The sequence below is a fragment of the Orussus abietinus genome, unplaced genomic scaffold (assembly GCF_000612105.2).
Source record: "Orussus abietinus isolate OABI.00-Male unplaced genomic scaffold, Oabi_2.0 scaffold19, whole genome shotgun sequence".
Lineage (NCBI taxonomy): Eukaryota > Metazoa > Arthropoda > Insecta > Hymenoptera > Orussidae > Orussus > Orussus abietinus.
Window position 1 is genome coordinate 768,179 of NW_019395981.1, and position 12,291 is coordinate 780,469.

Sequence of the window (12,291 nt, forward strand, 5' to 3'; positions counted from 1 at the left end):
TCCATGAAATATATAATTGCTTCACAGGACGTATCGAGGAGTACGGGTACAAGTACGGTTTGTTCTTTTTTTTTTTTTTCTTTAGAAATCCTTAGGCGCTTCTATACATGACTGTAGATACGGACAAACGAGCACTGTTGCCAAACAAACAAGTTCAAAGCATAGAAGTAGTGTATGAACGGCTATTTAATGGGTTACTTATGCTTGTGTGTGTAGGTTAGCTGACAATGTACCACTACTCGGTTAGTTGACGTTTAATGCGGAATAGCCATACCCTAGATCTCGTCGTTCTCACCCTTGCATATCACAGCAGGACTTTCAACAAATGCGGATACCGAAAACAAAGGTCACTGTTAAATTCCAACGCTCCAATATATCTACTTAGATTAACAACGTCGTTATATTAAACTATATCACTGCACTGCATCTCCCCCGCCGACTGTACACGCATGTCCTCCGCTCCCCTCCAACTGTGCAGCTGTCTACGGGCATAAATATCATCGGGTGAATGAGTATGAAAACTTGCAATTGCTCAACCCCCATCCAGTTGGCCAACCGACCAACCAATTGGAAATTAATCGCCGGACCGGCGATAAACTCTGCCAACACGCTGGGACGACTTCCTTGTCGTCGCTCATCCACTTAATGCAGTTTCCTTTTAACAAGTTCTACTGCTTGGATCTCTTCGACAAGAATCCGGTTGAATATAGTTCCCCCAACTGTTCGAGGCAACACTATTAACGAATTGTCTTACATGAACGAGAAGTTGGGGTGAAGTACACCCAACCGACTCTTGCACGACTACGACCGTCTCCTCGGAAGAGGAGCACGGTCAGTCAAGACCTCCATGATTTTCCAGTAAATCGTGATGGGACTGCGAGATCAACTGTAATCTCGGTCAGACTGAGTAAACGTGCGTTTACGGTTTCGTCAAATAACCACTTTAGAGATTCCGGTGTAACCGCGTCAGTCGTCTTGCGGTTTCGTCTTGAGATGGGAACGGATCGAGTCCACTCTGGACTGCTGCAGCCCTCTCCTTCTTCCAGGAGACTACGTTGCACTTGAGGATACGTATATATTACTAGAATTGACTACCATTCACGATGACTTGGTGGCAGGGTGCCGGACTAGGAGGTTTACTTCTCCGTCGGGTAGTTTCTTCGTGAGGGACCACGCCTCTATCCTCGACATCCTCGTCAGATCCCTTCCGTTGACTTCCAACAGCTGGTCGCCGGCCCTCAAGGCCGTCTTCTCGGCAACACCTCCTGGAAGAATAAAGCCGTTACTTTCCCAGTTCCCAAAGTTCGCGTATGAGCTGACCTACCCGTAAAGATCTTTTTGATGATCAGCGGCCTGTCGCCGAGGGGACTGTCCTTGCCACCCTCCAGACTGAACCCAAGGCCAGCTCCATTTTTACAGATCGTCACAGTCAGGGCAGGTCCCCAAGCCACGTCTTCCACTGCGCCGCTACCTTCGGAACCTAGGAAAGATATCGTATAAGAAAAGGAGACCTTGATCCAATTAAAATGGCAAAGGATCGACAAAGAGGTCCCACCTTCTACCGCGCTCTCGACGCTTTCGGTGCTAGCGATGAGTCTGGATCCTGGTTCCAGCCTGGTCCTGGAGACCACCAAGACAACTTCCGATCTCGGTTGTTTCAGGACAGCCAAGCTCTCTCTGTGAGTCAGTCCTCTGGTGCTTATCCCGTTGATGCTAAGTATCCTGTCGCCTCTTTGCAGCCTTCCATCCTTATCGGCTATGGAGTGTCTAAGAACTCGGTGGACGGTGATTTCCTTGGTCTCGCAATCCATTCCACCAGCCAGGGCGATCCCGACGCTCCCACTGGGGTTCTCCTTGTGAAGCAACACGACGATGATGTCGTGGGATCCAGCTGCTGCCTCCTCCAGGTTGACTTCCTCCACCAGCTGGACCAACTCCTGGTGCGTTATGAGACTAGTGCTGTCGAGAGAGCTGATGCTGCCAAATGGTTCGCCGGAATTGCTGTCGGTGTCCTTGGCACCTGCCGAGTAGTCATCGGCATCCTTAGAGTTGACCACCCGGTCAGCCTCCTGCAAGTTGCTATCCAGGATCGGCGGACAGCTGTACGAGTGGCTGGTCGTAGGATGAGTCAGCGAGCCCGAAGAAGGATTCTTTGAATCCTCGACTTCCTTGAAGTCGGACACGGTGACGCTCTTCCTACCCAGGGTCCGAAAGGTGGGTATCTTGGACAAGGTGTTCTTGGATTTATCGCGAGTGAAGGGATCAGCGTTCTCCCAGATCCTGGACTTCTCCTCGACCAGGACCCCGGAATTCGGCACCGACCTTCCAGACTCCCCAGGCTTCCCAGTCTTTCGCAGAAGACCGTTATCTCCAGACTCGAAAGAGGGCCTTCTTGTAGATCCGCTCTTCTCAGTGACAACGTCACCCAAGACGCTCTGACTTCGAGTCAGTCTCGTTTCAGGTTTCCTCCCCAGGGTGTCTTCGAGTTCCTTCGGTTCCCTCGCGTGAACCGTCGATCTCAATCTAGTCCTCGTGGATAAGATGGTCAGAAGGTCGTCCTGATCGCTATTTAACGTTTTTGGAGGGGCGTAAAAATGTCTGGACGATGCAGAACTCGGATCCAGATCCGTTGTTCTGCCCCTAGAATTAGTTCTTTCCATCGATTTCCTATCCGGTGTTGGCAACGACTTTCTGTAAAACACTCGTGTGTTCCCTGGTGGAAGAGGTTCGTTCAAAGTCATAGTCTTCTTCGCCAAGTCGGAGCTTTTGTTCCCGCGATGAAGAACCGACACCACCTCGGTGTGGGTCCACGCTTTAAGGGTGTCGGAGGGTTCCGACGTTTCTACGTCCGACATTTCAGTGACGGAAATTGCAGGACCCTTCATCGGCGACCTGGTACCATCGGACTGATCCTCCGAATCCTGGCGACTTTCCGTCACCTCAATGTACGCGATTTTGATGTCGCTCTTACTAACCGTTCCATTGTCGTCGTTGTCCTGTCTGCGGTTAACGTTTCGCTGAAGGTACTCCGAGATGGATCCGTCCTCGTCGTCCGAGAATTTCCTCTGAATCAACGGCGACCCACTGGTGTCTCTCCCACTGCGACATCGTGCACTCGCTATGATGTTCTTCCGGTTTATGGCCTCCACGCTTTGGGGTTTCAGGACGCGTCTGGACAGAGAGTCCATGCTAGTCTGAGAGCCTGAAGTCAAAGTCGAAGAGGTGCTACAGTTGGTCTCTGTGCTGCTGGATCGCCTCAAGGTCCGACGCTGCATCAGCTGAGAATCCTTCGAGTTACTCTCCAACGTGTATCGGGTCCTGGGATTTGGGCTGCTTGCATTGGACGAGGATCTCTCAGAACCCGAGTGGGACCTTTCCGAGAAGGTGCTCGACCTGTTGCCAAACTGGGGGCCTTCGTTAGAGGTTTTGCCGGTGAAACTTGCAACAAAGCTCCTGGTGGAATTATCCGGAACCGAGCTGCGTCGCTGATAGTTCATCTCGGTGGAAACGAAGGACTTCTCCGACCGCTCCGAAGAGTGTGACGACCTTTCCGATAGGACCGGCGACATGGGTGGGCTGAAACCTCGAGAGATGCTGCTCTGCGAGCTGCTCACGGCGGAGTCATTGTCGGAGTCGTCGTAGTCCGTCTTGTTCTTCTTCAAGATCGTCCTGGGTTTCAGCTGATGGGTCTCCAAGGAGCTGGTCGACGAGGCGTAGTCGAAGCCGTAGTCACTCCTCGTGGGACTGCAAACGCTCTCCAGACTTTTGGGAGCCTCGGAGACCACCACGGAAGGCGTGGTCTGGATGGTCTTCATCCCGGGAGCAGTCTTCAAGGACGTACCGTACACGGTTAAGCTCTTTCTCTTGAAGGCTGGCGAATAATGGGAGGAGATTTGAGGTGCAGGAATCTTGAAGGACGTTGTGATCCTGGAGGTGTTGCTGGTCGTGCTGACGGTGCTGGCCAAAGAACTCTGGGATCCCCACTTATCCTGGATGCTGACGATCGGCAGCTGAAACGAATTCACAGATTATTAGATACGCATCCTTCCCTACTCTACGTCGTTCCAAAAAGATTAATTCAGATCTCGGAAAAAAAGTCAACCATCGGTCAACCCGCACCTGGGAGGGAATCGCAGAGTTCCTGGACTTTATCTCCGGCAGGTCGATGATGGGCTGGGCGACCGTCACAGTCTCTTTCTCAGGAATGACCAGACCGCGCAGTTTCGAAATCCCCTTTCTCCGCTGCTCGATCAGCTGATTCAGGCCCGATCTCCTCGACTCCTCGCCGAGCCTCCTAAATGTGGAGGCCAGGGAGTTCGTCCTGGATATCTGTGCCCCAGTAGGTCGTTCGTGCACAGGCTGATGGTCCTGGGCTTGGAAGGTACTTCCAACTGAAAAACTGGTAGCGCGGGTCAAGCTGGACCCACTTGTCGCAGAGACGCTTGGAAAACTGGGATTGTCTTTTGCTTCGGCGCTGCCTCTCGCCATTGGACCAGTTGTCGTGCCTTTAGACTGATTCTGGACAGATTCGCAGGTCTTTGTTTCCAGCAACTCCGAGTGTTCATTCGAGACGTCCAAAGACGTCCTTCGAGCCAAACTATTTGCCGACGAGCCAGTCTTCTGACCGGCAATAAATGACTCCGACCTGGACATTTGCGTACCAGTTCCGGGCAACCTCGCAGCAGGTTGCGAGGAGACCATCGAGTGTGGAACGTTCTGGCAAGAGTTCCCAGGATTCGGCATCGGTGCAGGTCTCGCAGTGACGTTGCTATATTTATGCGCGTTGATCAGTCCGACGGAGGCATGCGATCCTTTCATCGGAGCGGATGTTCCGCCTTTCTGCAAGGTCTTGTCCTCGGTGAAGATGTTCTCGGTGGACCTATATTTGGGCAGCCTCCGACCGTTGGCGACCGCGGCCGAGGCCGCCGCCGTGCTGGGGAAGATCGGCGCCTCCAGGCTACTCTGGGACGAGAACATAGCGATCTTGTCCTTGATCGACTTCTCGGACTTGTCGTCCTGCCGCCAGATGTCTCCGTTCAGAGAGAACTTCCTCCTGGGGGGTTGGGGCTTAGACGGGACCCTGGGGGACCGATCGGTGGGGTCGATCTTTGGCGGCGCCGTCGCCGGCAAAGGCGGTGGACGCTCCTCTCCGCCGGACACCTGCAGCTCCGTCGGCACTTCCTTGTGATAATAACCTGGAATCGATTAATCCGTGAAACATTCCGTTTAACTTCCCTAATTAATGCGGGTTTTATCGAGCGAAAGTCTGCCGCGGCCTTTCCTTAGACGCCTTTAGACGGCGGAACGATTCGAGCGCGACGGAGGTTAACGTACAGCCGCAAACCACCGATGGTGACCAAGTCGGGGGCGTCCGGGGCGAAGGCTGAGCCCACGCATGAAAATCTGGATTGTGCAAAAGCCCTCCATCGTCTCATCCACCCATAAACCCGAATAACCCAAATAACCCGACTAACGTCTAATAACCTGAGATCCTTATCTCCTTCTCGGCCGACGACGAGTAACCGCTGGAGCCGTTGGGCCTGATGGTGACGTACATCCCGATGAAGGCGGAACTCCTTCGCCCAGGCTCTTCCGTGGACCAGTAGGAAGCCTTACTCTTCGCGACCACGTCCACATCTTGAGTCGCCGCATTGTCCAGTAAGTCTAGGCTCTCGATGCACCGGTGACCAACGGGTAATGAGTTCTTTGCGTCGCTGGGACTCCTCTGAACGGGATCGGCAAGTCTGTAATCTCGCGATGGCAAGTTAAAGTTCTCGGTGGGGGCGCAAGCTTGGCCCTCGAGGCAAGGGTGACCTCCGCTGGGACCCGTCGTGGTCCCGGTCGAAGAAAGAAGCTGCAAGTGCTTCTCGGTGTTGAACTCTTGGTAGGTCGTCGGGAACTCGTCCCCGTCAGGGGGCAGCCGTTGACCGTCGCTGCAGTTGTCCATCCTCTCAGCTGCCGGATCTGCAAGATCGAAGTCGAGGTTTATGAACCAAAATATAAGACGTGATCGATTAAATATTTGCAATGAGAACTTTCAGCCGATCTAAGATGAAAAAATTCGGTGGAAAATCAAAATTGGGGTTTATGAACCAAAGACAAAGACAATTTCAAGTCTACCATAAGTGAGGCACTAGAAAGAAAAAATTTTAATCCGCCGGATCGAAGTCGAGGAATTATGAACCGAGACACGAAATCGGTCGAACCTTTGCAAGTCAATCCGGTTAACTGGGAAAGATATATAGGAAAAAGAGATCGATCGTGAACTAGGCGACCAGAAATGACACATGGGGAAGGAAACATCCGAATCTGTTAATCGTAGTCAACACTTATGAATCAAGACAGAGGACTCCCAGTCGACTACGAGCGACGCATCTCTTAAGAAAAGAGCCCTAGAATTTTAATCGCGGGCCAGATCGCGCTCTGAAGGCGAGCAACGGAAACGGCCAATCGACGGCATGATCGAAGTAGCTTAAACGACGAGGAGTCGGCCACTCTGGAAGGTTTGCCAATACTTTACCACACGAGTCGCCACGAGAAGCGTGCATGACCTCGTGGCGTCGGTCCGCAGGTGGAGGGTACACGTCACATACGTGTACCACGCATGTAAAGTCGCGAACGGATTAGTGCGGCCGATTGGCAAATTATCACTTAATTACCATCCAGTCCCTGACTAGCGGTTCAATTTATCGCAACGTGCGCCGTTAAGTGAAAATTAGCCCGACAACTTCTTTCTCCATTCTTTCCCTTACCGGACGCGTATCTCTCCCAAGCGTCTAAGGCTTCTAAAAAAAAAAAAATCCCTCCACGGCTTGAGACCCTCTCCGGTAAAAATAGCCCGAAAACATCCCAAACGAGTCGATAAACCCACAAGACGCGATACACTCGAAAAAAAAAAAAAAAACCGTAAACCCTTATACACTATCCCCTATCAACGGCCCACGCCAAGACTTATCCACCGTTGTTGAAGGACCACTTCAAATTACCTATCTACCCACCACGGATAACAAACTACTTATGAAATAAAAACGGTCGCGTTAGAAGCGATTTCGCATTCGCGCTTGGCCGGCTCGAGGAGAAAAAGGCTCGCTAAGCAGGACTACTCGGATCGAATTTTCGATTCGACGGTCGAATCGAATTCCTCGACCCTCTTCGTGCCGAGTCCTGCGCGGTGATAGGAAAGGAGAAATCTCGGACCTGTCGGGTCGCGGCACCAGGCCCGGGTCATAGGTCACGGGACACTCGGGATGGCCGCGATCGAGATGGGAGTCAGAGGCGAAGTCGAGACCAGGGCATGGCGCTCGAGGCCGGAACCGGGTCGGCGAGCGGGTCGCACCTCGGTCGACCGTCCAACCGGCTCGGAGGCTCCGCTGAGACTGAGGCTGGACGACCGGTTGCCCGCCGAAGCCAGCCTCCTCCACGGTTGGTGCCGTCCGCGCGCAGGGGAGGGGGTAGGCATGCACGCCGGGGCTGCGTTAGGTTATGTCGCCGGGTCCTGTCCGGCCCGTCCTCTGCTTTGCAGGACGTGCCGAAAATGTGGAAATCGTTGATATAGAATGCGAGAAGGAAACATAGCTTACCGATTACTTCATCGCACCACTTGGAGGGATTTGTGGACGCGACATGAAACGTGCAGGAAAATCTCCAGTTAAATAGCATCGGTTAAGGACGCGGAAAGATAAATCCCAAACGATAAATTTGGGCAAGCCGATCTGTACAGATTTATGCTATGCATGACGGGTAAATATAAAAAAAATGCAATTTAACTGCATGGATTGCAAATACGATTGCGATTTTATTTAACCAATGCTTGAACACTACATTAAAAATCGTTGTAACAGCGAAGATGAAAAATCCCAACGAATTATCGTTGCGTGGATGCCTTAAGGTGATATGAAAGTGTCACATATATATATATATACCATGAAAATATATATACCATAAAAATAATTTTCGTGGTCTCGATGCGCGGTTACGTTCCGATCTGTACAGATCGGTTGCGCAGATTTATCGTAACGTCTTAAGCCTCTGGCGACGCTGCTTTGTTTTCGCCTTAAGGGCTGCACTAAAAGTTCGGTTTAGATAAGAGTTCGCATGGAAGGGTTCTCGCTTAGTTCGTCCCATCTTGAGGAAGTATCTCAGAAGTGTAGGAGAAGAATCCGCGAATAGATTAAAAGGAAACAACGTCTCTTTCAGAGCCGTAGACCGCGATCCTTTTCGCCCCTCCCCTTCCCAAAGTGTTATACTCCACGAAGAAGAGAAACGCCCTCCGATATCAGCCCCAACGTGGGTTGGACGGTCGCTTACACGCGTATCAATTAGAAGAAATTAACCCGAGTCCGCGTGCGACCCGCAAACAATAAATGCAAACAGAGCGGGGATAATGAATCGCGGTAATGGCCGCGCTGTGTCATTCGACATAGTTGTGCGGTTGACTCCACTTGACCCCGAGTTTTTAAACGTCGGATCCACGCAATCGTGCCTCGCAATAATAAACCGCGTGTCCTGGTCCGCGTATACCGAATAATTCGGCGCAATAAACAACCTGAGTTCTAATAATATAACCCGTTTACTACCAATTACGTAGATTATATCAGCGGTTCAAGAAAGGGCGAGCTTTTCTACATTCACCGACTCTAACTGGGAATTAGGTTAGGTCTCCCATTTTGTGTTCCAGGACTACGGATCGCAGCCAGCCAAATCCCTGGAAAGTCAACCGCGATCCTTGAAACTTGAGAGAACTCGACTTTAGGGTATCCTTAGCTCAAGGAAAGTCAGTTATGGCGGAACAGTAGGTGCGGTCGAAAGTCTGACCTCGCAGACTCTGCGAGGCGAGGACCATCGAGTCCATACTTGGACCGGTCGTTTCGAGGTTAGAGTTCCGACTGGCCTAAGCGACCTTGCTCCGGTACAGCCTCTACAACGGGGTCGCTGTAAAACCAATTACCGCCCACGGGACAATGAAATTCGAGTTGCAGTTCGGTTTTAAGGGGGGAGAAATCTCTGCCGTTCGAGAATCTCCATTCGAGGAGATCAGTCGGAGGTGGATACGCTCGAAGCCCAAGTCTGACGGCTCCTTGGATCGTTGACTCCGCCGGGCCCTGGCTGCGAGGTTAGGGCCCCTCGCGGGTCGGACTCGCCGAAAAGGCCTCGCTCCCGCGGGAAGTTGACATTAAGGATCTGGAAGGAGACGGAAGGGAGGCCGCGGAGGGAGACAGAGGACGCAGTCGGCAAGGAGCGCGAGGAGAAAAGGGAACAAGCCGAATAATAAGAGTAGCTCCCCCCGGCTAAGAGGTTGGGAGCGGGTGGCCTTGAGCAGGTCATCACCTCCGGCTGCGGTAACGCTGCCTGTGCTGGACCATCTTAACTTCTTACTTCTTGCATCCCGTCGCTCCCTTCTCTTCGCCGTCGAGGCGGGTCGAGACCGGCCGAAGTCTCCCGAAGTCGGCTCGCGCGACCCGAGGGTTGCCGAGCGCGACTCGGGCCGCGCCGCCATGCTGTGGGCGCTCTTTTCGCGCCCCTCCCACCACCCTCCTCTCCCTGCAAGTCCGCCACGTCGCAGAAACGATCCGCGCGACCTAACCTCGCCGGTGAAACGATACCAGGAATTCGTAAAGAGCCTAAAAAGCGGTAATCTTGACTGTGGACTACGTAGAGACGAGTAGCGACTGCGCTCCGCGGCACTGGAGATGCCGCCGCTGCTTCGGGGGGCGACATCTATGGCGCTGGGCGCGGGTACTACGCTAGTCGGCGCGTCATAGGGCTAGTCAAGCGACGGTCTAATTAGGAAGCCAGTAATCGCTTCCGATTATTTTTTTCAGAAAAAGGAGGATATAAAGCAGCAACGGCATGCGTTAAAACAAGGAGGGTACTAGATGGGCTTGAATTTTTTATGAATGAATTTTCGAAGGATGAATTTCATTCTCGAACTTTTTCGATCTGTGAGTTCTTAACGCGGTCTTATGCACTCGGAGCGAGGTAATTAGATGGGTGGCAGGATCGCGATGTCCTTTCGAGCAGCTTCCAGGGACTCGCGTTTGGACGAATGCATCCTCAGCACGAACCTTCGATTCCAGCGAGACGACAGGAACCCGGAAGTTCAGCGATCGAATCGTTAGAGCGAGGTTCGGTGAACGTCCCCCGGGTCCCTCCACGGTCCCCAATGTTCATGCCGAGGAGTGCGACATATAAGCGAGAGAAAGGGACGGAGGTCGGTCATCTTTAGGTCAGTATACTACATGCATCGGACCTTGTTAGCGCGATGGAATGCCGTTTCTTCGACTCGATATAGGTATACACTACGGCAGGTATTGCGGTCGGTTCGATTGGGAGTGAACAGAGTGAAAGATCTCGAAAAGGAAAGCGATTAAGGAGGAATGGGACCTTGAGCGCGGTCAGCCACTGGAGCTCTCAGCCGTGTAAAGGCTGAGACCGAGACCAGGACTGAGACCGTGCCGAACCGCCATATTGTTGTGACCACCATTAACCACCCACACTCGCAACGGACGTCCTGGACAAACGTTGCGGCGAACGGCCGAGAGAATCTCCCCTCCCGGGCAAGCCAATTATTCGGATAACGAGGTTCGGGCACCTCATCGGTACCTCCCCTTCCCGAAGGGAACGGGGTCTCTGCCAAGTTCATCCCGAGACAGACGTTGCATTCAGGCCTTTCGTTCCGTTTAGGTTGACTCACGGCCGAATGCGCTCGCATCGGCGACGTAAACAGCTTGGGCGTGTTCGGTATAAACGAGAAAGTTCATCTTGGTCCGAGGAGTGCGCAAAAACTGTGCACCCAAGAGTTGGATACGTTCACGGAGGTCGGCCTCTCCGTGAACGTTGACCATTGGGCACGCGGATAGCCAAGAGAGGGGGACCATTGACCCGCTGCAACGTCCACATCTATTCGGTCTGAGCCTGGTGCATTCGGTGATGAGAAAAATCGGTCTTTTCCTTGGTCTTCATTTTGATAAGAGGTGCAAGACCGAGACTGATTCCAAGACTGATTTTTCCTATCACCCATTACGAGTCTAATGGACTAAATATTTTCTCCAGGTCGAAGACAAAGACCAATCGGGCCCAGTTGGCTCGATCTAACTGGCACCGTGCCAGATCGATCCAAATGGCCCCGATGGAGAACGACGATCCCGCTCTGTTCACCGACTACGCTTTCCGCCAGGTCTCAAGTCGCGCCCTACCGACCAGGTCTAAACTCCCGTCTAGACGGGCGTATTGGGTGTGTTCGTCCAGGGAGCGTTTCCCGCCGATCGTGAGACGAGCGCTGCTCCTCTCGTGCGAACGGAATGCGCCTCGCCGGGCTGGGGGGACGAATCGGTAAACGCGCGAATTCCCGCTCGGAGGTGTGTCACTACGTGCCTTTGTCTGAAAGAGAGGTTGCCTCCGTTTCGCGGGCGTGAAACTGGAGAATCGGGGGCGCGTAACGCACCGAGATTAATGCGTAACCTTTACACGCCTTTGTAAAGAGGGACGCCGCGAGGTGTGCACCGTGGCCACTCTGCATACCGGGTGTTGCTCGCGTTCCCTCCACCTCGGCCGACCCTGCGTTTCGGCTTACCGAATCCCATTATGTCGATGCTATAACGGTCCAACCGGGGAACTGTTATTTGTCGGGAATCGGCGATCGCCAAAATCCTACGGGCACCTCTCCGTTGGCGTCGATTCGAGTATTCCGCGGTCACGTGATCCGCTCGAACGTCGACTCCCTTAGCAAGGAGTAGCAGCGTTCGGACCGTTTTAACAGTTGACTTTGAAGCGAATCTTCAACTTCTCTATTGCATCGAGTCTAGAGGGGAATATCTTTAGAAGTTACCCCACGTTTGAGCGATCGGCGCCAGCGAATCGGCGCCTTTATGGTCAAGTGTCGGACGGAAGGTGGTCTCCAGTTGCGACCAACTGGTGAACGCACTTCCCGCAGGGCATTGCCAGTTGGATGATGGAGAGGACTCACCCTCTTCGTGGATTTCTTCGGCAGATGCCGGGTTCCTTTCCACTTCCTTGTCCATCGGCGACTGGCCGAGCTGGTCCTGGGGCTTGCCGCTGTGGGAAGGACGTGTTTCATTAGTATCGAGTAAAGTGGCTCTCCAAACTTCTAGTCGTTGGCGTTCGATAATTCTATGTATCGCGTGTATGCCGACCGCCTGGACGTCACGGGCTCCTCCAAACGCGAGATCGCGAATCGTTCGGCAGGGAAAGGCTTATCGTTACTGATTTCTTTCGATGCTCACGAGTCCGCGTACTCCGACCAGTCCTCCTCTTCCTCTCCGATCGTCGCCA

At 52.9% G+C, this 12,291-nt stretch overlaps 1 protein-coding gene across 3 annotated transcripts in view; it reads right to left on the reverse strand.

Annotated features, from left to right (window-relative positions):
- Nucleotides 1-12,291, reverse strand: part of LOC105699717 (serine-rich adhesin for platelets) — a 21,943-nt gene continuing 9,652 nt past the window's right edge. Inside the window, exons 1-6 of one of the 3 annotated variants that reach the window (XM_012424925.1) lie at nt 11,966-12,239; nt 5,485-5,964; nt 4,120-5,195; nt 1,556-4,010; nt 1,325-1,480; nt 1-1,265 (exon numbers count right to left, since the gene is read on the reverse strand). In XM_012424925.1, the coding sequence (XP_012280348.1) occupies nt 1,099-1,265; nt 1,325-1,480; nt 1,556-4,010; nt 4,120-5,195; nt 5,485-5,964; nt 11,966-12,020 (4,389 nt within the window). In that variant the 5' untranslated portion in view covers nt 12,021-12,239 and the 3' untranslated portion in view covers nt 1-1,098. Of the gene's footprint in view, nt 1,266-1,324; nt 1,481-1,555; nt 4,011-4,119; nt 5,196-5,484; nt 5,965-7,197; nt 7,285-11,965; nt 12,240-12,291 lie in introns of those variants that run through there. The other 2 variants (XM_012424926.1, XM_012424927.1) reach the window with 2 other exon arrangements.